Source organism: Crocodylus porosus, unplaced genomic scaffold (genome assembly GCF_001723895.1).
Source record: "Crocodylus porosus isolate Cpor-Errol unplaced genomic scaffold, CroPor_comp1, whole genome shotgun sequence".
NCBI lineage: Eukaryota > Metazoa > Chordata > Crocodylia > Crocodylidae > Crocodylus > Crocodylus porosus.
Genome location: NW_017728925.1, coordinates 14,650,479 through 14,676,661, shown reverse-complemented (window position 1 = coordinate 14,676,661; position 26,183 = coordinate 14,650,479). Strand labels below are relative to the sequence as shown.

At 46.7% G+C, this 26,183-nt stretch overlaps 1 protein-coding gene across 1 annotated transcript in view; it reads right to left on the bottom strand.

The window, feature by feature from the left end:
* LOC109314132 (collagen alpha-1(V) chain) overlaps positions 1 to 26,183 on the bottom strand; it is a 224,884-nt gene that overhangs the window by 99,401 nt on the left and 99,300 nt on the right. The window contains exons 5-11 of the mRNA XM_019541119.1: positions 25,161 to 25,292; positions 21,875 to 22,009; positions 20,382 to 20,639; positions 13,710 to 13,874; positions 13,171 to 13,227; positions 7,698 to 7,739; positions 7,349 to 7,411 (exon numbers count right to left, since the gene is read on the bottom strand). Coding sequence (XP_019396664.1) covers positions 7,349 to 7,411; positions 7,698 to 7,739; positions 13,171 to 13,227; positions 13,710 to 13,874; positions 20,382 to 20,639; positions 21,875 to 22,009; positions 25,161 to 25,292 — 852 coding nt within the window. The remainder of the gene's footprint in view (positions 1 to 7,348; positions 7,412 to 7,697; positions 7,740 to 13,170; positions 13,228 to 13,709; positions 13,875 to 20,381; positions 20,640 to 21,874; positions 22,010 to 25,160; positions 25,293 to 26,183) is intronic.

The following is a 26,183-nucleotide window of genomic DNA, read 5'->3' as shown; positions in this document are numbered from 1 at the left end:
GCACTCTTTCCTGCTTATGCAGGGGGTCGGACTCGATGATCTATAGAGGTCCCTTCCGACCCTAGCATCTATGAATCTATGAATCTATGATGTATGCATGAGAGCTACCCAGATCTTTGATGCATATCCCTGGGCACGAATTTTTGGAGGAGTGGATGCTAATAATAACAATAATAATAATAAATAATAATAGTAAGAGATGTATTCAAGATGATCTAGCCTAATTGGCAGGGAGAGCACTTAATATATATCTAGCTGTCTGCTTCTGTTACTTCAGCACTTCCCTGTGCTCAAGATGTTGCAGGCTGCTGTACGGCATTCTGTTCTGGACAGAACATTTATAAAAGTGGAGCGCGCCGTCTGTGCCTGGATGTAAATTGTGCCTTTTGTTGCTGGGCACACAGTTAAAATGTCAGGGGCACTGCAACTCCTGCCTGCTGGCTTTGCATGGCCACTAGAAAGCAGGCTGGGTGACAAGCTTGCAATTATACAAGGGAAAAGCAGAAATAAGGATGCTCCGTTTCCTTGGCAAATTGCATTGCTCCTGCTTTTAGAAGGAAGTACCGCTGGTGCAGTATCCTTTCCCAGCTGCTTTACAAGCTGGAGTCAGGTGAAGGAGCACTGGGCACTGGAGGAATCCTATAACCTGACTATTCCTTAACCACTACCAAACTCATGGGTGCAAAAGCCTGCCTGTCTCCATTTCAGCAGACCTCAAAATGACCTCGTTAGTCCAAGCATCAAAGGATGCAAGTACCCCTGCACCCTTTCCAGTTACCCCATGGGGCTCCGCACCAGCTCATGGAGGAATCGGGACCAGTGTCTCTAGGGTTAAATTTCACAGCTCTCAGTTAAATCGCTGGCTCCGGCCAGGCAGTCGGCTGCGCCAAGTGGCTGCATATCGACTTTCTGAGCTCTCCTAGGCGTGGATCAATGCAGTACAGCCGGGCCTTTCATTCTCAATCATGTCACAACCACAAGAAATGTTCTTGCTGTTCCATCAAAAAATAATAAATGCACCAGGAGGGTAAATGAGGCGGGGTCTTGCTGGAGAGGTTATGGGAGCACAGGGCTTGGCTAATGCCAGCCAGATCCCCTGGGAATGGATAAGCTGGTGAATTGTCTCAATTAAAAACCCAGGGTTTAAATGAGTGTCACTGCCACAAAAGTGTCCTGACACCCAAATAATCTATTGAAGGCTACCTTAAAACCGCAGCAGAAAGTCACTGGCTGAGCTCCGGGCGGCTGCATTTTTCCACATGTGCATCATGGGGTTGGGAGGTTGGTAACAACGGTCCGCAGCCTGGCGGTTGCTTCATTTCCCGGTTGGCAGGAAGCCGGAGAGTGCAACCCCCAGTCTGCTGGTGCCTTCAAGCTCCGAGTCTGTCTCAGTGGAAGGCAGCCAAGCCCCCACCTTGCATTTGCAAATCCCTCTTGCTCAAATGCTCCTTTGGAAGGACACCGGTGCCTCTCCCCTTTGAACTGCAAGCAGCAGCTGAGATAGAGAACAGTTTTGACGGGGAGTTGTCTAGGGGGAACGTGGAAATCACCCAACCCCGGCAGAGAGCAGCAGCATCACAAGGGGCATTGGGAGACGTGCAAGAGTCGCTCTCCTAAGTGGCTCCAAGAACTTGCAAGAAGGAAAACAGAGGACCGAGTGCGTCCAGAAGGGACTTTGAACACCGTGCAGGAGAAGAGAGTTGCAAAGACTGGCACACAAGACCGCTGCGCGAGTTAGCTGTAACAGATTGTCTGACAGCAAAGATTGTCTTGGCTCAGCCTGCACTTGCTATATCCATGCAAGACATCAGGTCCAAGAAGAACAGAGCCAGTGAAAATATTTGGTCATTTCTTTCTCCTGGGTGTTCATCGCATTCTGATATTTCTTGCCTTCTGGGTTATACATGTGCTTAGTCACTTCCAGAGGTGGCTCAGCTAGCGTCTGGAGGCCTGCAGCCAGACAAGAACTGGGAAGACGTGCCAGGGGGAGGACTGGGATGCATCTTTTATGCTGGGCTGAATTTCTGGGATGTTCAAAGAAGCCTGCACACTCCCCTTGCATAGACCTTGGGCTGGGCTTTGCAAAGGAGTGAGTTTCACTCTGTGCCTGTAGAAAAGGCATCCTAGCTTCTTAATTCTGCACTCAACACAAAACAACCAAAACCCACAAGACCAGAGCCCTAATGGCCAAAACTTTAACTGAACACAATTTAAGTGGCGGGGTCCATTAGCTAGCATACAACGGCAGCGCAAGGCTTTGGAAAGACAATAAAGCAACTCTACTCTCCCCTTCCTTTGGCATTATCTAGCCAGACCTTCCTGTCTGTGCTCGATCTTCAACTTTCCCCGGTTTAGCCAGATTGAATACACAGATGACGATTTGGCATGAAGACAATCACAGTTAGCTAGTTCTCTGCGTCCCCATAAACAGCATACACTCAAACTCTACAGTTTCCAACGGTGCCTGAGAGATAGCAGGGAGCTAGCCTGGAAAACTAAAACCCTCTGAGGTAGAAGGGCATATATTATAGCAAGGTGGAGGGGCAGTTTGGGTATGCTGACTAAATCCTTTTAGCTTTGTAGCATTAGGGTGTCACGGACATGTCACTTCACATGTCAAAATGTCCTCGCCTGTGGTCCTTTAAGCATGTCCAGGTACCACGTTGTATTCTGCTTTCACCAGCTGTATCCTGATCGGACTCCACTGGCAGCAGCCCACAAACTGGAGCAAGAAAGGATGGGCCCACTGCACTGCCAGCTCCGCTTTCAATCTAAATAACCTCAAGCCTGAGCTGGCCATTAAAAATACAAATGTGAAATCACTTGACAACATTGCATCTAAAGGCAGGTGTTCACTGATCTCTGGCCATGGCTCTTTCCTCCTCTCACTTCTGGGAGGAAGTATTTGCACAGACTACCCTCAAGCAGAGCGGAGCTGGAAAGGTCTCCCCCCGCCCCGGGAAATCAACTGAGCAGCTCTATTAAGCTGACAGAGAAGGCTGTTCTGCACCAGTGCCCCGCTCAGATATCAAACCCTCGTATCTGCCAGGAAAATGTGTTCACGGCCAAACAATCAGATTGGAGGAATGCTTCCTGCTAAGTGCTCCCATCCTTATAAATGTATTTGGTATTCGTTGGATAATGGCACCAAAAGAAACCAGAGCATTCGATACTTGTGCAGCTCTCCTGTGATGCACCGTCACTGCTATCTGCCTCTCTAACTTTCAGCACGAACTCTGGAAAACAAAGCATTAATTAGAATAGGGGTTCGGGTTTTTTTCCCCTCGACAGACTCCAAGACTTGTTTTTGCTAATTAGTATTTTTGTTCTTTGGGGTTGAGAGGGATCATTGGTACGCCTGGGACCACAACAATGACATGCAGCCAGAGCCTATAGTTAGTGAGGGTTTTATTTTTAGGCGAACTGTTGCGAGTCATTGACATTGCCCATAATAGCCCTTTTCTTGGCCAGCTGCAGGGCAGGCATCTTCCACATGCAAACACTGTCTGCCTCTATCATGACCTGTATGGTTCTGGCTTGAGAGGGATCTTCAAACCGGTTTGGTTGATATATCACTGCACAGATGTGCTGAAAAGGCCCTGCTGTCTCGGGTCTATCTAGGCCCCTGCTGCTCTCAGTTTGCCAGAGAGATGCAGCCCCACGTCCTTGAGGCACTGATGAGCGGAGACCCTTACATACAGTTGGGCTGAAGTAGGAGATGAGTTTGAAGGTCAGAGAAATGGACTCAATGTACTCAGGTGAGCACAGTCATAACTTACGCCAGGTTTGGACTGGAGATTTCATAGACATTAGGGCTGGAAGGGACCTTGCAAAATCATCAGGTCCAGCCCCCTGCCCCAAGAGGCAGGAAGTCATTTGGGGTCATAGGATCCCAGCGAGATAAGCGTCCAAATGTTTCATGAAAGTGCCCAGAGTAGGTGCTTGCACCACTTCTGGGGGGAGTCTGTTCCAGGCCATGGGGACTCGGACAGTAGAAAAGTTTTTCCTTATGCCCAGCCTAAAACGGTCCTCCCATGGGGTGCCCTGGGGCATTCTCCCAGTTCCTGATGAACACCCCGATGTACTTCAGGCTGCCACCAAGTCACCCCTGAGCCTTCACTTCTCCATGCTGAAGAGTCCCATGGATCGCAGCCCCTCCTCATAAGGCCTGCTTTCTTGTCCTCTAATCATGCGCGTGGCTTTCCTTGGGACTCTTTCAAGCTCCTCCGCATCTTTCTAAATCGCAGAGCCCAGACCTGGATGCAGTACTCCAGCTGTGGCCTCACCAAGGCCGAGTAGAGCAGGAGGATGACAACCTGGGTCTTCCTCGAGATGCATCGGTAGATGCAAGCCAGAGTTTTGTTTGCTTTGCTGGCTGCGGCACCACGTTGGTGGCCCATGTTCATCTTGTGGTCCATCATGGTCCCCAAGTCTCTTTGTGTCATGGTGCTAGTGAGTATAGCACTGCCAAGCCTATAAGTATGATGCGAGTGTTTTCTCCCAAGGTGGAGCACCTTGCATGCCCAAATAGGTTCAGATGGGGTCAACTTTCAACAAATGCTACCAACCCTAACTGAACCACCTGCCACCCCAGTACTCTTTCCTGCCATGGCAGGGGGTCAGTCTCGATGATCTGCGCAGGTCCTTTCCGACCCTAGAAACTATGAAACTATGAAACAGTCTGAGGTTGGGGCAGACATATTCCTCTTGCCCTGTCTGGCTCTCTTCAGCCCCTGGTGTAACAGTCTGTCCCTCTGTCTTGGCACGAGTAGCAATCCTGCTTCCCTGCCAAGCCAGGGAGGATACAGCCTGCCTCTCTGCAAGTATTTCCATGGGTTAATCCTGGACGCTGGCTGAAGCTGTCTGGGAGCCTCCTTCTCCTTCCAGAAGTACTTGCGACTCGATGAAATGTCAATGCACTCGGAGCTATTTTGAAAATCTGTCCCATTATACGACAAACGCCTGTACTGCACTGACATGGCATATAGCGGCCTGGTTTGATTCCTGCCTTTCCTCTGATGAAATCAATAGTGCTGCTCAGTTGAGTCAAGTCAACAAGGGTTGGCCCATCAGATGTCGGTGCCATCACTGCCAGGATGCCTCAAGAGCACACGGCTATGTCAGGCATGCCTCAGTGACTGCAAGTTACAGGGACTATCCACCTGAGCAGCAATACATGCGACACAGGCTCTATAGTCTCTCCTCTGTTAAAAGGCAGTTTTCTTAGGGTTCAGGATCAAGGGCTCCCAGCTTTTCTTTTTCCCAGTGCCAATACCCTTATTGCTTAAGGTCAAGCCAACTTAGAGAAACAACCGGATTCGTTTGGGGACTACTGTTGTTTTTTTCCTTCCAATTCACTCGGGGAAAGTCCCTAACAGCTTAAAATTAAAATGTCACTCACAGTTCGTTAAGTGGAAAAGAACAAAAGAAATGTTTTCTAACGAGACTCGCCATTTTTTCCTCCCCGATACCTTCCATCTGGCAAAAGGAGCAATTCACTTACTCCAGCATCTGAAAGCAGATCCCTTCCGAGGGACTAGTCTGAACCCTCCAGCGCTCAGCTGGCTGCGAGGATAGGTTTGGTTGCGGTGATCTCATTTCGGGCATTCGGCAAAATAAAAAAACTGAGTGCAGCATACTAAGCTGTCCACTAGGTGTCAGGGCAAAATTAACTCTACAGACACTTCTGGTAGCCTTAGGCAGGCTAAAGAAATTAGAGTTTGCTTCAGAAAAGCAACTGCACTTGTGTTAACTTCCTTGCTCCTTGATTTTTTTTCCCCCTGGGGTGGAGTAATATGAGCTTGCAATGCAGAAGCAAAAATGGGGAGGGAAGGAAGAGAGCATATTTGTAGGTTGGCAAGCAAGGTTCTCTGGGTAAATGTGTTAGCTTTTATTAGGCCAACTAAACAAGTTGGAAAAATTGTGCTTTGCAAGCTTTTGGGTACAGATACCCCTCTTCTGTCTGACGCAGATGGGTACTTCCATCTGGCAGGCATGTGCTTTGCAATTGCGCATTGCAAGCTTTCGGGCACAGACACCCTTTCTTCCGTCTGACGCAGAGCCGCCTGGCTGAAGAAGGATGGCTGTACCCAGAAGCTTGCAAAGCCCAATTTTTCCAACTGTTTAGCTGGTCTAATAAAAGATATCACATTTACCCAGTGAACCTTGTGTGCCTATGTCCTTAAACCAACCCAGCTACAACCAACACCTCCAATACTTACATGCTGGCCATTTGGGGAGCCTCTGTTTTAGAATACTCTCATCAGAAACGATAGGCCTGATTTTCACCCAGCGAGCAATCTGGATTTGGCAGGTGTCACCGTGTCTAGGACCTTCTGAAAGTGAGGCTGCCCATATCAAGATGGATACCTCAAACCAGTAGCCACTTCTGCAAATGCTGACCCTCAGTGACCAAAGGCACTGAGAAGGGGTCATTTTGCTCAGTTGCTAGTTGAGGCAAAGCCAGAACCAAAAGGTACAAAACCACAAGTCATCAGGGTGACAAAGAGCGTGCGCCTGGTTTTAGTACGGTACAGGCATATCTACTGGAAAGGCAAGGAACTGCATGAAAAGTACCTTCAGAACATAAGACATTTGGAGGAAAATGCAATTTTATAAATTAAAAGTGCAATTCTGGAGCTGTCCAATACTAGGGACTGTCATACTGTGAAGACAAATTCATGAGCACCTGTAAAAGAAAGGCTGGGCACTATAGGAGCGTGAGATAGCTTTTTGCTCCGGATAGGATGGCTCCTGGTCTAAACTTGATTTTCTGGGGCTGGAAAACATTTGGCATTTGATCAAAAAGTTTTCCCTGCTACCAGTGCAGCTGCTACATCTTCTCCATCCTGCTGTGTGATCTCAAGGCTGTATTCCTGGCCTGGATTACATTTCCAAGCCAACCCACCCCACTGCCATGGTGCAAGAAGAAGACACTGCCTGCCGTCTAGTGCCTCAGATGTGCTGCATAATGCAGCTGCCCCACCAAACCGCACTCAGACATGTGCCACACAAATAATACTCACACGTGCCACATATCATGTAACAATAAGGGATGCAAGTGGAGATCTATCCTTGATTTTGCCTTTAGCCTTGAGTCATGTCATGTAAAGCAGCCGATACGTTTGCAATGGCTGTCATGGACATTCCTCAGAAACCCCTTCCTTCCCCCAAGCTGAGCATGGTGAGCATTATTGTGTTCCCTATTCTAGGACAGAGGGTTTAAGGAGTCAGAGGTGGCTACTTCGATGCTTCACTGAAACTAGTGATGCTATCCACCCCAAGTCTCACATGAATGAAGGAACTAAAGTCACAGACAGCCAAAGAGTATGTCATGTGCAATACTTACTCTCTCCCCAGGGTCACCAACTGGTCCCACAGACCCGGTTGGTCCTGGAGGTCCTGGAAGACCCTGGTATGGAAAAGACAGAAAAAAGAATTAGCTGCTAAAGGAAAAATATGTTATTTGTGTGCATTTGTGCAAAGCACAGGAACAGAATTAGAGCCGTCTGTTTATTTTTGCACAGAAAAACTGCCCCTAGAGTGCTTTGATATACATGCATGTCATATGGAAGTAATAGAGGCCAGAGAGCACTTTGCATGCAGCTGGTCTATCTGGATGCAGCGAGAGGTGTGCGTGCGTGTGCGCACGCGCAAGGGCACATGTGTACAGCTTCATGCACCAAAATGTGACTTACAGCTGGGCCTTCAGAACCAGGTGGACCTTCAACGAGCATTCCCTGGAAAACAGCAAGAGAGATGGGTGAGTAGCAGCAATACACCCCCAAAGGCCTCAGGGACAAGGCTCAAAAACCAAGCAGCCTTTCCTGTCCTGAGATGCCCGGGACCGGTCTTCTGCTGCAGGTGTTCAAGGGTCTCAGAGTTAAACACTTCCCCCTGTGCCCATTGCCACAGACAACTACGTATGGCAGACTGAAAAGCAAAAGGTCAGCCATTCATTTGGCAATGCTGAACCCAAATAAAGCCTGCTATCAACCACCCAGTAGGTTAAGAGCGGAAACCTCTCTAATCATAAGTCAAGGTCAAACAAACGTAACCCCTAGCACCATTTCTGACCCCATGCTCTGATGGAGGGGGTTTGGCTGGGGGACAGTCCCCTCCTAGGACCATGTGGCCTCCTGTCCTGCAGAGTTAAAAATCTTCACATTCGAAGGCATCGCTTTTTAAATGACTTCCTTTACCAGACTTTATGCAGCAAGTGTACCTAGGAAATCACTGCATGGGTGAAACGCTAGGATAATAGGGTTCGTTTTCTTAATCTTCGTATTCTGATCTTTTGTGCGTGAGCTGAGAGGAAAGAGAGGAAACAAACTCCCCACAAAAAGTCAGATCTGTACTGGGAAAGAACCGGAGTCCTTCCTAGCCACAAGGTCCATGCGACAGGCTCTGCCCTTTCCTCTGCACATTACTGACCAGTTGCAGCAGAGGCCAACATCACGCCGGCAGTCCGAGCTGAGTCATTTTTCCCTCTTGCCGGGCAGCTTCAAGCAAAGAGAATAATTTCTCTTTACAGGATGGAATTAGCCCGGGAAAGTCAGCAAATGTCAAATCGACTTGCTCAGGAGACGGCTGGGAGGAAGCCAGCCCGGGGATCAGGTTACACTTCACCCTCGGAGGAGGGTGGTCTCCCCAGGTCAGGGTTGAAGCTAAGGGCAGTCGGTGGAGCACAGCCAAAGCGTGGGCCGATGTCACGGCCGCTGCCTCTGAGCAGCCTTGAGCACATCTGGAGTAGCTGGGGTATGTGTTGCAAACGGGGCATCCTGCCCCGGTACCCCGCCATCGTCCAGCGAGGCCAGCACAATGCCAGATCCCATTAGAGGAAGAGATGCACACATTATCTACACTGTGCTAGCTGTGTGCCTTGTCTAGCACAAGGACATTCGATACTAATACCATCCATTTCTAGCTAATGGATTTAAGGGCTAGTTTCTGGCTCATCTGGGTAAATGAAGCCAAATCCTCTGCTGGTTGAACAGGATATAACCCACGGTGAAGTCAACACAGCTGTGCCCATTAACACCGATGAGGCGACGTCACTGGTGTCTATGGCGTTGCTCCTGATTTACGCTACCAGCATCCACCATGTTAATCCACCTGAATAAAAGCAGCTTCTTTCTCTTCCAGAGGAGAAAGGGGGGATTTGCTAACCACTATTAAACATATGATCAAAATCTAGAAGATGTGTTCCTATGGGTTTATGAGTGTCCACAAAGTGGGGGGCAACAAGAGGGCTCCAGGCTGGAGCAGAAAAGAAACAGGCCACTTGAGCAAAGTAAGAGAGAACGGTCCATGCACCCCGGATGAGCGAGCTGCACGCTAACCTACCACATTTTCTAGCCAACTTTTGCTCATTTGCACAAAACGGGAAAGCTACTCCTCACCCAAGGCCTGTACTAGCCAAAGCTATGAAGGTCTAACAAGGAGAAGTGAGGATGTGTGGTGCTAGGAGCTGGACAAATGAGCAAACTATATGGAGAGGCACTATTGCAAACGGTAGCTAGATTTTGACCTATATGGCAGCCAGGCACGCTGTGAGAAAAGAGGGCATGGGAAATCTCTCTGCTTCTGGTCTAACAGCACTGGTTTAATAGACCTCGTCCCCCAAGGAGGGAACTTTGGAGGGTGCCCGGGCTCCATTCAGGGTACCTTAACCTCACAGGATCATGGTGAACTGACTGGAGAGCTGCTGTCATGAGCCAGAGGGAAACAAGGAAGAAGGGCGAGCAAGGAAGGAAAATGCCCACCCACGGGGTCTCCACCCCTACTTTATGAGACTCGAGCAGTGGAAGCCGAGCTTGGCGGCCCCTAAGTACAACGCCTCTGGCACCTACCCTGCAAGCAGGGTGTGCTCAGCCTCCCTGATGAAGAAGCCAACGTGGGGCCAGCTATGGTGGGGGTCTATCTGCCAGACAAGCTTCCTTCCCTTCCCCTGGGCAGCAGGCACCGGGTAGCTTTGCACCAGTAAAGAGAGGCTGCAAACAAAAGCCTTGCACAGCACTTCGCAAGCCCGTGACCGCTTGCATCCCCCGGGGCCTACTTTCATCAAGATTACGGTCCAAAGAGCGCGCTGCTCCCCTGCCTGCGTGGCAGGCTAGCGCTGGCCCTGGCCTTCCACCTCCGCTCGGTGCTGATAAACTCCCCTCCGCTCATGCAAGCCACTGCGGACAGCCAGTGTCCATATAAAGCTTCCCAGGGCGTTCAAGGGCTGCCGGGTGCCAGATTTATGTGGGAAATATTTGAGGTCGATGCCTGCCCAGCCACGGCAGCAAGGACTCTGCTTCCCACTGCTCATCTCCAAGGCAAGGGAGACCCCTCGGAGAAGCTGGGAGAGGGAGGCCTAACGAGGCTATTCGCAATGCAAACATCCTTGGCACCTTCCCATATTTATCTGCTTGTTTATACTGAGCCCTGCCTTTGGGGACATCTGGAGACTTTTCCCCAGCGAGAAAGTCCAGCTGTTTATGTTAGCTGCTCATCAACGCGATGGAGCAGGGGGCAGGGGGGAGGCAACAGGAAGGCGGAGGGTCAGAGGAACTGGCAGGGGTCAAGGAGGTGGAAGAAGCAAACCACAGCCCCCGTGCCCTGTTTTGCAGCGACTGAACCCTGGGGCCAAGCTCCTCATGCTTTCCGTAGGATCAGAGTTAGGCTTTCACAAGGCAACCAAGCGCTCAATCCCGCTTTGTTCCTCCTGTTGCATGCACTGAATTCAGTCTATTTTTCCCTTCCCGGCCCCTCTCCCCAGTCTCTGCGTCCTCCCACTGTTAAGGCCGGGTGTGCCATGGGCAGCTTTCCAGGGCTGTCATCCCCTGACCCCATCTGTCTCAAAAGCTATCCTGTGGTCATGTTGCCTACTACAGCCTAGCTTCTCTTTTGCCTGGTCTCCGTGAAAATGGGTCTCAAACTCTTAGTACATCCAGGACCCCACCTTGTCCGGAGTCCACCCCTGCATGAGCAGCCCCCCGGGTGTCCCTTTGCATGAGTCACTCTTTGTCTGCTGAACTGAACATGCAAAAAGGGGCCTTCGTTTTCACAAGTGACCCGGATCCCAAGCTCACTTTGAAGTCAATGGGAGTGACGGGCACTCAGCTCTCTGAAGGGTTAAAAATAAAAGCAAGCAGGAAGCCTCAATCCACAAGAGAGAAATCCTGCTGCTCTAACCATTAGGCCTGCTGCTTGCCTAGGCTCCCAAGTGTTAATTCTGCCTATACCGTGCCGTTATAGCTGGAGGGCATCATCACACTGTGCTATCCTGCTGCCTCCAGTGAGCGTCAGCACAGAGTCAGGATTCAAAGGCAGATGGACTGAAGGAAAGGAAAGAAACGCCGGAGCCATCTTTTGATCCCCCCTTCCTCCCACGCCCGTAGCTCCGGTCTGACGAAAACACCTAAAGGGCCCAGCAAATCTGAATTTCTCTGGGCTGAGCAAGAACCAAGGGGAGAGAAGAAAAGGCTGCATTTGGTCTTGTTTACTTTCTGGCAATGGCTATATGCGCCAGTGTTTGGAAAGAGCGACGGCAGCCAAATTCTTTCTGGATGATTAAATTTAACTATTCTGTTCACTTCATAACATTGCAATTTGGTCCTATACAGGGACAGCCTGAGTCGAAGCAGCGGCTTGTTTTTTTTGTTTTGTTTTGTTTTAACCATATCTTTCCATGCCAGACAACTTTTTTCTTTCTTCCCCCTTGCTTGCAGAATGAAAGAAGGAGGACGTCCAAAGGGAGAGAAGGACGAGCTAGGTCTGCGGGAGAAAGGGGTGCTTTCATAAAGCCCTGGTTGTGGGTTTTCAACTGCCTCCCCTCGCTGCTGCCACCCCTCCCCTGTCCTGCAAACATACCAGGTCTGACAAAAAAAAAGAGGAGGGATTAAAAAACAGGTCCGGAGACGTGAATCGTTGTTTCTTTGGGCGCCGCGCTGGCAATCTGCCAACCAAAATGAGGTTAATTGAGTTACTGGTGAGCAGCGAGCGCGCGCTGGGCTCCGCGGAGACTTGGAGGAACAAGCTCAATGCCGGTTATTGAAAGGCTCTGCGCGCCCGTGGGTCCAGGAGACACAGCTCACTTGGGATCTCAAAGCGTGATGGGCAGAAAGAGGGCTGTGGCGTGATGGTCTCTGGCTACCCCACAGCTCTGCGCCCTGCACACGGTTCAATGGGAGATCAGGCACCCAAAAAAAAATTAAAAAGTCAGCTGTTCTTGCAATTAGCCCCGTCAAGCTGATACAGCTACAGGGGGACAAATGAATTCTGGTCGGCTTCGTAACCCATCGTCACTTAAGCTGCTGACTAAGCTCTCATTACAGGCTGAATTTCCCAACACCGGCGAGCACCGACAGCTCTTCTGACAGCCCTGGGGGGCGGTGCTTTCTCAGGAGCGCTGCAATTAAGACCCAGTCGTTTCACCCACGACGATGATGTAAAGACAGGAAAACCCAGTGCGGTTCTCAGAACCCAGCTGGGATTTGCCAGAAAACTTTCCCGGCTGTTAAAATACGTGCCCTGATAATGCAGCTGCATTTTTTTAAACATCGCCGACATAACCACCACAACAATCCTCATAATACTAGAAATTGCCTTAGAAAATCAGGATTGACAAACCCTTTCTGTCAGCAGAGAGAGAGCGCAGAAGTCAAGATTCCCAACAAATCTGAGGAGCAGTTCGAGGCCCTCGTGAGACAGAGTAAGAAGACGGCAGAGGGCAAGAGCCGTCTTTATTGTCATGGAGAAGCACCAGTCGGCTGTAAAATGAACGACAGCCCCAAGCTGCCAGGTTTAGATGTGAACCAGCACTGCCCCAAAGCTACAGGTATTTGGATGGGGAGCTGGGTTTGAGAACCAAGCCTACGGAGGGCCATGAAAGCGTTTTCCTGCTTTTATTTTGCCAGGTGAAAATCTTCATGCACCAACTTCATCTCTTCCCAAGTTTGAAAAGGAAAAACAAAACCAAGAAAAAAAAAAGTTTCAAAAGGTTTTAGCAAAAATCCTTAACGTTTCTGTCAACATTTTTTAAACGGCAGCATTTTTAAGCTGTGTCAAATACGGATCGTTTCCCTTCCAGCTGCACCTTGGAGAGTGAGAGGAGGCCACGGACCATAATGGGACCACAACGGCCTGTTCCTTCTGGTCCTTAAAGAGGGTGAAAGGCATCCTTACCGGCTCGATGATGGCAGGCTCTCCCTTCTGTCCTTTCTCACCTCGGGGGCCACCAATCTATATCACGCAAGGAAAAGAAAACGGAGTTGAACAAGGAGGCCATCACCTGCTCTGTCAGCTGGATTAGGCCAGGAGTTTCCACCTGGAATCAAAATGCAAACTGGCGATACCAAGCAAACCCAAGGGATAAATGTGGTGTGGATGGCTGTCGAGAAAGGGTCCCACCCTGGTGCTAAAGCACCAACCCTCTGATGCCAACTCTGCAGGGAACAAGGGTGCAGGTTGTAGCCGTGTTGGTCTAAGGACAGGCAGACAAGGTTCATTGGGTATCTTTTATTAGACCAACTCAAATAGTTGGAAAAAATTCTTCTTTCTGGCAGTAAGCAGCATTAAGTGACCTCATTGGTCTTCTCCATTTTTAACCCGCATTTTGGCACAGGGGCAGAGGAAGCAGACCTCACATTTGCAGCAATTCGGGGCTAAAAAAGCTGCTTCCAGGGAACTCAGAAAGGGTCTGTGGTCACAATGCATTGCCTCACCCCTTCATAGACTGTGTCCTGATTGGCAGGCATTCCTGGCCCGATGTCCGGAGAGACGGTCCGGTCATAATAGTTTTCGTAGTAATTCGAGTCATACTCTTTTATCGTTTCCTCGGTGAAGTCTTTATCCAGGTCATCTCCGCCTTGCCCTGCTTCCTGCTCCTCCTGGAAAAAAGCACAGCAGCACAAGTCAGACAGCGAATCCCTGGACAGGAGTGTGTGCCATAAAACTAAAGGGGAGACAACTACTGGGCTTTGCCCCAGGTGGAAAGAAAGGGGAGATAAAACTTTACAAGAGGCCACAAGAAAATGCCAAGAGTGTGCAGGAGTAAAAATTGGGTATCTGGTTATATAAGATGTATATGCTTCCAGGGAGCACCAATGAATTTCTTCAGTTAGGACTGGAAAAGAGGACTGAAGTATTCAGGAAAGCAAGGATCCCACCCATATGGACCGCAACATGGCATTTCCCCTGGATCCCCTATATGCATTAAGAAATGCACTGCATGTGCCAAATACTGTGCCAGAAAATCAACAGAGAGAATAAGCAATGATACACAAGAAAGTTTTCCAACACTGCACATGTTGGGTATATAGAGGGATGTAGCTCAACCTCATTTCTCGTTCAGTGAACAGAAATTTGTATCTTATCTAAACCCTGGAAAACAAAATCCAGGTCGACTTCTATAAAGGCCTCTGCCTTGTTAAGTTTGAGAGTGCTCAGGGATCCAACATAGCAACCTTGCTTGGTCCAAAAGCACATCTGGCAACATTTGAACTTTTGCAAATCTTAGGGCATTTATCTGTTAGCACCTTCCCCACCCCTATCCTGCCTAAATAAATCTTCTTTTTAAAATTCTTCATGGGAAATCCATGTTCTAGTTCAGGCAAACAAGGACAGCTGTACCTATCAGGATTTCTCTGCTGCTTCGGTCCAGGTCTGTGCACAACACCATACTTCCGTGTTTTCTGCAATCTCCTATCCAGCTGTCCCTTGGCATTTTTGAATGCTAAAAAAGTATAATCTGTACTAAATACAGGTTTTTCTCCCTGCAGGTAATGATAAAAATGGCCTATCGCTTTAATTACCTCCAACATTTCAGAGCATAATTATTGTTCTGCTATGAAAGAATAATTCAGACTTGCCATAATGTGACATCAACAACTCCAGTCTTCGGTTTCGGGCCAAAACCGACCGGCTCATAATCCCTAAGCACAAGCATCTGTGTTTAACAGGAGAAGGGCTTTAAAACAAGGGGAGGCCAACATGGAGGAACTCCCAGGACCGTTTTTTTTTTTTTTTTTTTTTAACTCTGCACACATCACGTAGTCTTCAATGATAATTTGGCAACTGCTAAAGGAGTTTTCTTCTGTCACGTGAGATAGGCACATTCTCCTATTCTGGCAGACCCAGAAATGAAACTTCAGTCAAGAAACAGAGCCCCAAAAACTCCAGAACCAACAGGGATTTAGCTGCTTCTGCTCCACCATTTCCCCCCTCAGTTGAACTTTCTTTTCTGCTAATCAGATGATCAAGTCGAAGTGCCTTCTCTTAGCAGGAGCTCACGTTTCCCTTGCTTCCACTGAAACTGTAATTCTTAAGAGCACATTCAAACGTATCGGTTCCAAGCGATTTAGCACATACCGAGTTGTCATCTAGGCCTCAGAGACAGGCTGAGAAAGGCATGTCATATTTGTTCTTCTCTACAAGACTGATCCAAATCCTGCTTCCCTTGGGAGTCTTTTCAATGGCTTCCAATGAGCTCTGGATCCAGTCCCACAAGCACTGGAAGGCTGTGGGAGTAACGCATAATCCAAGAGGGAAGCAGTTTGAAATTTCCATAACTTTCATTCTGCTAGAAAAATAACCCTTTCCCACCTCTTGCACTCCTCTTTTTTCTTGCCAACTTTTAAGGAGACACTCTTAGAAATTTAAACTGACTGTCCAACATCATCCAACCAGGCATTTGTTCATGATGAAACAGCAACTTCATTTTTCCTACAATTTTCACAACACCTTGTTTCACCATCATAATTGGAAGCAAGTACAGAGGCAACCAAGAAGGCAAGCAAGCAAGGCAGGCAGGCAAGCAGACCATGAAATTATATTAAAAATTCCTTTTGTCAGTTTTCAACAACCTCACTCGAACCAGGTTTTACCTCAGCCCTAAGCATCCTTGCTTGGAAAATTATGCAAATATGAATTAGAAATTAGGGTACGTTAATCTGGATGAGTAGAACAGCTTATTCATTGCAAAGTAAGCACTGAATGAAGTAAGCACGCATCTAGCTCCCACCTGGCACAGGAGTTTCTTGCTCCTATTTTTCAGCACTGCTGAAGTGGTTATTTAGCACACAGCTAATAGCCATAGTGCAAGTGAAACCTAAAAGCAAGTTCACTGATTCAATCCACTTTGATCATTTCCCAGTCAGACTCCCAAAGCTTCATTCTTATTAAACGAGTTTTCTTCATTTGTGAACTATCACTCGTTCTCTGGTCAAAGTTTCTACCTGAGCCCAATTTCAGAACACCTGTTCTCCCAGTATTGGGAACAGACCTGCTTTAAATGTTCACAGAGAACATCCCCTGATCCTATGAAAGGTCTATGACAAACTTAGGAATCACCATACTGGATCGGAGAGCTCTGCTACTCAAACCAGGGATGTGTTCCCAACAGAAACCTGCCAGTAAGCCATGGGATTTATTGACCACTGTCCCTGATTTTGTATTATTTTCACCTTTGTATAACACAGCTCTTCCCTTCTGCTCTTGAAAGGGAAAAGGTATTCTGAAATTGGACTTGGACAGAAACTATGACCCAGCTTCCATTGGCCATGAGGATCCTAGAGAAGTGGGGTCAGAAGAGACCTCCAGTGGTCACCTACTCCAACCCCCTGCCCAAGGCAGGATCATCCTTCTCCAAGCCAGGATCATTCCTAACCAAACCATTCCTATACAATCCCTAATCTAGACTGTCAACCCTGACACAACACCCAAACCTGCCACAGGTAAAGCAAGGGCACCACGGCAGCCAATACCTTGCTTCTATAAAAGGTTGTTCATATATGCTCAAGAGATCCCAGATAGAAGGACACAACCCTTGCTCCAAAGCAAAAACATCCCACAAATATTAGGGCTACTCCATGTAAGTCCATGGTTTGTCCCTTTAGGCAGAGTGCCATTTTGTCTCCTGAGCTGGGTGAAGACCTTCAGTCCTTGCTCACTTTTTTGACCCTTCATTCACAGGATCAGCACTGAAGAAAACTAAATGCTGTGGTTCTTCACATTGCTGTTGATGGTCTTTACGTTACAAATGACATGTTTCCAAACCTCTAAAATGTTCTCCATCTCCTGGCAGAGCTCCAGCTCTCACCGGGAATATCACACGCTGCTTTCCATCCACAAGAGTCCAGCACCACCGCCATCTCTCCCATGAGCGGTTCGGTGCAGCACTGATACATTAAAATAATTCTTTAACTGTTATAACAAGGTTTCCAGCCACATGAAGTGCTTTCAGGTTCCACTTGATGATCTTCATTTTCAAGTCCATATCCTGATGGATATCAGTAAAGCAGCCTGTCGCCCACGTATCCAGGATGTCTATATTGGTCTCTAGGTACGCCAGATGCAGTTGTTCAAGCAGATGGCGTCTCCTTGCTCCATGACCCTCCATCCTTAAATTTGGTTTGGATCAATTCAGATTTATAAACATATACAAATAATCACACCAAGGGCTCTCACCAAGTCCAAATATCTCATTCTTTTTTCTATAGCACCATCCAGACTTGTCAACTCATGCTAGCTATGAAACCCATCATTCACCTTTACGCTCCCCTCGTCAACCCTGAATTTGCACCCGGGTCCTAAAGTGGAAAAAAATACAACTCCAGCTGAAGTGACCTGTGATGGTCTTGTTTCCTCCTCCCGTCTTTTTTCAAGGTCATGCAATCCAAGTTTCAATTCTTCTCTCTCTCTAATACTTCTTTTTGGGCCAAAATTTCTGCCCCTTTCCTGTTTCCTGGAAAACTCTTCTTTCTTTTGTTTGGTTGAGGTGGATACTTACTCCCTCAATACGTTCAAGCATGTTTCATTTCTTGATGTTTTTTTCAAACTGCCCAGTCCTCCCCACCTGTTGTATTTTTTATTCCCAACTGATTCAACTTGATCTCTGCCTTGGAAACATTCTTCATCTGTTGCTGGCCCCTCTCTTGTCTTGCTCCAGCTGTTTGGATCTCGGTCTGGATAACATAACACCATTTAAATCAAGCTTCTCTGCCCAATTTTAATTTTTTTGGCCAGCCTTTGCTAATTCTTTGCCACCTTCCACTACCTCCCATAGAGATGCAACTTCTGTAAGCATGGCAACCAACTTCTTCCTCTCGGTTCAAGCAGAAATTGTAAACCTTGGCCAGTTCCAAACCAAACTCGTGGGAACTGTTAACCTGCTATTGGCACCAGCTGTCAAGGCTTCCGGGCAATGATAAAGTTTTTGTTGTTCAGTAGAGAGTTACTCCCTTCCCCAGAAAGGAATTTAGTGCACACAGACACATGATGCTTGGTTCTCGCCTAGTGTAAGGACAACACCAATCTGTACCCAGCTGAACAGCAACATTAGATGCACAGAGAAGGACACGTCTCAAGTCAACAATACTCACAGATTCAGCCAAGACACAAGCCACAGTATTCGACTCTAGCCTAATATGCTTGTGTCTGCCTCTACCCAGTAGATGCTTAGAAATACTGGTACTGTTAACTGATGTAACACAGTATCAATTATCTAGATTACCTAAGACCCACTGAAAATATGCCCATTTGTGCAGCTACTTATTGATGGAACTGACTGGGCGGGGAAGGAAATCATTTTGCAATTTTAATTTTTTTTGAAAATGTTCACCTTAGAAATCTGAAATTGTGAAGATTTAAATGATAACAACTACACAGATCACCGAAAAACAGATAGGATTTAAACTTTCATTTAAAAAATTTTATCTTTTTGAAATTGCACTGGCAGATTTAAGTCAGCTCTAGATATTGTCCTTGGGCTCCTCTACACGTGCAAGGAGCCCGATTAATCGAATCTGTGGGTGCGCAGAAATTACCACGCTCCAGCAGATTCTAGTGTCATGTGTATCAGCATCCTCATACTGAAAAATGGTGGCAGGGTGCTTCAAATTAATGCTCATTCAATGAGCTTTAGTTGAAAGCTCCCCACCACCATTTCTCAGCACAGGGACACTGATACATGTGACACTCAGGCACTTTAAATTAGCATGGCTCGCTATCAAAGCCCCACCACCACCCGTGCCTCCCAGAGCACATGTAAAAATGCCCCTTGATTTTCTCTCAAAGCAGGTCTGTGCATGTTTCATTACTGACATAGCAGCTTTGCTCCTCACCACCAATTTATTTCTATGAATGATGTACAACTTTCCCTCACACCGGTAAGAAACAGGCCAAAAGCAATGAGAAGCTGAAATTGTGAATTAAAGAGACTGACCAGCTTGACTATTAACTAGCACATAGAAGATGCAATACATTTCATTGCAAACGTACAGGGTGAGGACCACCAGAGAATGTCATCACTCCACAGGACACTAATTGTGGCAGTCTGATGGCCCCTCCACCTGTTATATTCATGTTACAATTAACATATTAATCGTGGTATAACTGGCAAGGACACTGCATGTACAAGTCAGGGTGCCATAAAATGGCAAACCAGCCATAATGTGCAACATATCATGTAGAACGCTTTTACAGCTGGTACCTTAAATTGAATGTCTGGCATGTGCTTGGCTGCCCCAGGGCTGATGCTGACAATCAGCTGATTGCTGGTCCTGAAAAGCCTCAAGTCATGCCAGACTGTGGGCACCCAGCTTTCAGCTTGGTGGTGCAGAACAGCCCAGGATCATGATCCCAGGTTCCCCATGCCCCGGCAGTTACGAAGGGCATGACTGGCATCTGATCTCTGATCCCAAAATCGCACCTTTTGTGATGATGGATCAGATCCCACGGCACCTTGAAATGAACATGTGCTACGGGCCTGAGTGTCCGCCTCACTCTTAATAGAGCTGCTTGGAAAATTGAATGTTTGTCCTATGAGAAATTCTGCTGTTTTAAAATTTGCCTCCTTGCCAAATCTGAATATAAAGCTGAAACAGCAAAACATTTGGTAGAAATGAAAAATCCCCTAAAGAGTTTTCAGTTGGAAACGTCAAAATAAAAACAACACAAATATTTTCTATTAAATCAACATTTTCTACTCCTAGATCTCCTCATCTGCATTCCCTCTAAACTGCGCGGCGTGCGTGGCCACACAGACGTGCCTGGCAGTGCAGCATGAGTGTAAATGCACAGCCGCGCATGCCATGCAGCTTACAGGGAACGCTGCTTGTATAATTTCTGCAGAAAATTCACTTTAGATTTTACCATATTATTCAAGGGAAAAAAGAGACTTAAAAAAATAGTCAAATTCTGGCTAAAAATAGATTTTTTCTGATTGGCAATCTTTAAATTTTTAACCACTTCTAAGTATCAATGGCTGCACTGTGGGGTGATTACATTTTCCAGGGACTTCTCTAGTCCCACGGGTGTATCGGACCCTTTAGGACTTGCCACATGGGATAAATCAATACAGGAAAAAGACCAATCATAGACTCCTTGCTGGAAATTACATCGGTTGTGTTGTAGGTGACAACAGTGCTGGCGGGAACTTCTACTTCAACAGCATCTTCAGTGATGAGATCTGGATTGTCTAGGTTGTCTAGTTCCTCATTGTAGTTGATGTCCTCGTATGGAAGAGGAGTGTAGTCCTCAATAATGGTGCCATAATTGTACTCATCCACAATGGGATCATCCACTATCTCATCCTCTTTAGTCTCCTCGGGATTTTCCACCACTGCAGGTGCTTGAGTGGGAGCAGGGGTGGGATCCTAAAAAAAAAAAAGAAAACACAACAAGAGTGAATAAAACTAGATAATGTTCTGGCTTTTTCTCCCAATAATGCTTGAGTTTGAATCGCTATAAGACATCTTCTCTTTCTGTTTGATGCATAACAGTTGTGCAGGCAGCTGCTAATCATAGAGTAATAAACCAGACACAGAAGTACACGAGCAGAGGTAGCTGCTCCTTTGGGGTACCCAACTCAAAAAGTTCAAGGCAGATTTCCAGGGCTGCCAAATACTTCAAGCCACACTGTCAGCACCCCCATGTTTTCAGCAGGGATCCTGGTTTTCTCCCGTCTAAAAATATCCCCAATTTCCGGATTTAAAAAAAGTAACCGCAAATTGACATTTTTCCTTGATTAAAATGAAATCCTGCTAAGATATAGATATAGATACAGATACATATACAGATATAGATAGTGGTGTTTCATATTAATTCAAGGAAAAATGTAGATTTGGGGTTACTTTTTTTGTTATCTGAAATTGGGGATTTTTTTTTAAATCAGAGAAAACCAGGATCCCTGGTTATCAGGCACATCTAAAAGCAAAGCCCGCTCAGTTAAACAGAGGCTTCTGAAAAATGAGTCTTTAAATCCCAGGGGTCAAACCGTACAAAAGGAAAAGGCCTGGAGAAGACTTCATCATGGAAGTGATCTAATGCACAGAGAATATCTTTCCAAGACAAAATATATCTTCCTTGATGTAACACTGGAATCAGAACTCACAGTTGAGGTCATATCTTTTATTAGACAAATGAGATTTTGGGGCGGGGGGGGAAATGTTTAATTTCAAGCTTTCGGGCACAAGCACTCTTCTTCAGGCAAAGGAGAAAAGATTGTAAATGCTCTCCTGGGTAGAAATGAAAGTACTTATGTAAAATTTTCATTATCAGATGCAGACCATGGTTTGCACAAACAGACTGGATCACAGCCAAAGGTCCTCTAGACCAGGGCAGAGAAAGCTTCAAACTGCTGCCCTTTTCTATCCATCCTTATTTAGATCTAAGTTTAGGCCCTATATAACTGCAAAGACCTGCATACACCAAGCACAAATACAGAGCTACCTACAGCCTTTTTTTATTCCTTTTTTTTTTTGCAATTTAAGTCTCCAGGGGATTTTTCTTAACCACATGTATTTACCTGTAAAAAGATTTGATAACAAGCTGTTCTGATGTCAAACAGCTGTACCAAAATGGGTATCTGTCACCTCTTCCAGCTCCCTACCTCTTTGGTTTCAGTCACTTCTCCAGCATCAACAGGCTTGGCAGTAGGTGGCTCTGTTTTCCCCGTGTCGTCAAGGTCCTCGTAGTAGGGATATTCATAGTAATAGGTGTCACTCTCTCCCACCCCTTCCGTGTACTGCAAAGGAAACACAAGACCCAACCATGTGAGAGCAGAGGGCTACTCAGCGAGCCCCTTGCCGGTTATCTCCCGGTGATGTAAACCCGTCTTTTAAACATGCAGTTAAAAAGTTTGTAGAGTTCAACACCCTCCTTCTGCTCTCACTTGTGTGAAACGAAGAATGGGAAAATGAAGACAACAGACACTCTAAAGCCTTTGGAAAGCTGAAACTTGGATGAAAAAAAGTCATCTCCATTTCAAATGCTAAGGAAAAGAAATGGAAAAATGTTTACAATCCTTCCCTTAAGTGCGACTACTGTATTTTACGGCCGACATCATACAGTCAACACCATATTTTACAAGTCGACACAGCATATAAGTCCACCCCAATTTTCTTTACGAAAAAAGCACGATTTTTATCTCATGTATAAATCAGGAGGGCAGCAGCGGAGCTGCATAGGGAATGGCAAGCACCAACAAGCGTTGCTCTGTGCCCACCTGCTCGCTTCCTACCCAGGAAGTGTCCCCGGGTACGGGGTTTGGGCACCCAGCCTGGCTCCAGGATGTCGGGCAGGGGTTGTGGGGAGGCAGGAGCCTAGTTGGGGAAGCCCCTAGATGCCAACACAGTGCATAAGTCGAGGAGGGAATTTAAGGGTGAATAATTTGGCATCAAACCTCAACTTATAAACTGTAAAATACAGTAGTTCTCCCATGCAGCATAGCTCTAACTTAGCTCGTACTAACATTCAGTTATCTTCTGCCTTCAGTATTAGCTTTGCTCTCTGTCACCTGCTATCCTCCACTTCGCCAATGAAAAATATATGAACAGCACCTTTCTGCATGCCTTTGTGGCTTAAATCAAGTTCTCCATTAATTCCAGCTGTCTGAATACATTGAATTAGGCCACGCAGCCATTGCAGGCAACCCTCACTAATGGTTTTAGACAATTCAACAGACTAAAATATGACAGGATTCTCCAGAGATGCAATTTATAAAGGAACTTCATTTGCATTATTAAAGGTCAAATTCTTTCTTTAAATGCATCCACCCACGCTCCAAAGTTTCTTAAGTTTGGTTATCATTAGTGGAATGTCTTCTAAAATATTTTTAATGAGATACAAGTTAACTTTGACACTGGGGCCTTGATTGGAAGGATCCAAAAGTATTTTGGAGTATGAACCAACAGCAAAAGCTGCAAGGGTGGTTCAAGTCTGCAAGGTGACAAAAGGAAATATATCACCCAGTCCCACCCATGCAATTTCTGCAGGCGCTACTTCATTATGTGTGTTGGAAAGCAATCCTTTAAGAGCTACTGACGCTGCACAAAACACTGAGAACAGGTCAAAGCAAATGAACCATGTGTCAGCAGAATGGATTGACCCAAACTGGAATTTGGCTAGGACACAAGAGTTAACACTCCTGGGGAAAGGTATGTTGAGATTTTTTTATTACCCAGAAGTAGTCAGGACTCTCTGTTATATGCCTTGGCAACTGAGATAGGGAAGGAAACAAACTTTTAAAGAGCCAACATGTTTGGTTTTATAAGGATGCCCCTAGTAATAGAAAGTGAACACATATGACTTGACCCCCATCAACAGCCTGCAGTAGGAAAGGGTTTCTAAAATATGACATGCTCAGTTTTCCATAAGGTGTCAGTCATGCTTTAAAATGAAACAGAAACAAGGCATTTTGTTGCAGTTGGGCATGACACATTTCTTGTCCAGTACATTGGTTTTATTGGCACTGCAAGCATGTTCGTGGCGCAGCTATTCTTGTACGAACTTCCAAAATATCGCAGCCCTTCTAAGACAAGGCAGCCTTTTGTGGCTGCTTTTGATTTCTGGCACCTGGCTCCAAAAAAGAGGCTTAATTTCCCACTGTCCTCCCACCTGTTGATCATAGTGGAGTCTATTTTACTTTGCTTATTTATTATTTCCATGTTGCAGACCGCACTAAAATTAAAAAGATGAACAAGGCTTTATGAACGTCTAGGCCAGCGACAGCGAACCTTTTTGGTAGGCAGGCCACAAATTAGCCCTGCACCCTCCCCAAATAACTACTCTGATCCCCTTCTCCTGTCTGATCTGCTGCTCTGCTGTCTGTCCCCTCCGCGGTCTGCCGAGTGGCATGGAGAGAGGATGCCTACACCACTTGTGACACCCAAAAGTCCCTAGGCATTTTTTTACATTTGCTCTAATGCTTTCTAGTGATTCTGTTACTCTCAACCCTACAGCATCTTCAACAAGTTCTCCTAACTTTTGAAACAAACCTTAAAAAGTGGAAACATCTGCTCATTTTTAGAAAGCGGTCTGTATTTAGTGGCAGGCAACTAGAATAGTTAGTGAGGACCCCATTTTAAACCTGGGCTGGTATATAAGGCTGCTCCTCTTCGCATCCTATGGGTTCCTGAGCACCAAATATTCATGTTAGACATTGGGAAAACACAGAACAAAGAAAAGTGAGGAGATACTCCCAAAATCACAAAGCAAACCAGCAATCTCAGTGAAACCGGGATTAGAACCTGTAGCTCCTAAAAGCAAGACCTGTATCCAATTCGCTAGGCTCTACTATACCGGCTTCAGCTTTTTACACGTTGTTTGAACAGTTGTATATAAAACTGGATGCCTGCTCTTAAAGCAAAAACGTATGAGGGTTAATAGGCCAGAAAGCCCAGCTTTCCTTGGCAGGGAGTCTGAGTGCTCAGAGATCCTTTGCATTGATTTCGTTATCCAAATGACTTTTGCAAACACAGGAGGAAAATGAAAACCAAGACAAGCTGGTGACTTATGGAGAGACTTGCAATAAAACTAAATGGGACTAAGAAACAGAGTGCACGTGCCATCACGGCTCATAGCAACCGTGCAAGTTTGCTTATTGTTTGTGGGATAAAAAGCTGCTCTGTTATTCATTTTATTCGATTCATTTCCCCCTGCTATAGTTACTGGGGCTCCTTACACTAGTTTTTGCTGGCATTTCCCAGTTTCTTCACCAGCCATCCAAAACCGCTCCCCTTCCCACTCTGATTACAACTGCTTCTACCCTGACCCCACTCTTTGCTGGCTTACCAATTCACCCTATAGCAAATGAAGCCTTATCCACCCTACATGTCCCTCCTGGGGTAAACACCCATGGAAGTCACCTCCGCGCATGCTTCCAGCTTCCTACTTACGTATTCATCCTGGTTGGGATCCTGAGACTGAGGGGTGTCCGGGATGGCCGTGTCGCAGTCTGGGCTGTAGTGTTCACAATAATCATAGGCTGCCCGGGGGTCGGCCACAATCAGGAGCTGCTGGATGTCCCCCTGGAGAAAAAGAAACAAGCCAAGAGAGCAATGAAGACATAGGTCATCACAGAGCCAAAGAATGAAATCCTTGAATAAAATGAGTGCTAGCAAAGGAGTCTCTCGTCTCCGCACCTCTCACTTGCGTGAAACGAAGGATGGGGAAATGCACACAACAGACACGGTGAAGCCTTTTGAAAGCTGAAATTTTGAGGAAAAAAATGCATCTCAAGTTCAAATGCTAAGAAAAAGAAATGGAAAAATGTTTACAATCCCTCTCTTAAGTGTGACTACCTTATGTTATGGTGTACAAATGGACACCGTGTACAAGCCAACCCCAATTTTTTAATGAAAAAAGTAAGATTTTTCATAAATCCATTGTATAATTCGGGCAGGCGGCAGCAGAGCTCGGCATGCTGCACCCCACCTTGCTTTGCACCTCAAGCAAGTACAAGAACTTGGTGGGAGACAAGCCACCTAAGCAGGCCCCTTTCCATCTTAGGTACATGTCAAGCATCTGCTTTAGTCCCAGTTGCACGCCCAGACGTGAGATGGTTCTGATTTGTTGTTCCCAGGCACAATTTCCCAAGAAGAGTGTGCAACTGGAGACAAGGGAGGGCAGCACCTCTGCATCTCCTGGACAACCTCTTCCCTTTCCTTGCCAGATTGGTACTGCTGACAGCCCTGGCTATGATAGGTACCCGACAGGCACAGGAAATGCAAGATTCCCGGTCCAGCTGCCCCCAGATCATCAACCAGTAAAATTCAGGGTTGTTGGGGGCTGAAAGGGTCCGGCTTGAGACTAGGCATGGGAAATGAATCCCTTCACAGCAACCCACTTTGCATGCAGTCCCAATCCACTCGCCCACAAGGACTTCTGAGCCACCCGCATCTGCTTGTTTGCTCTGGCCT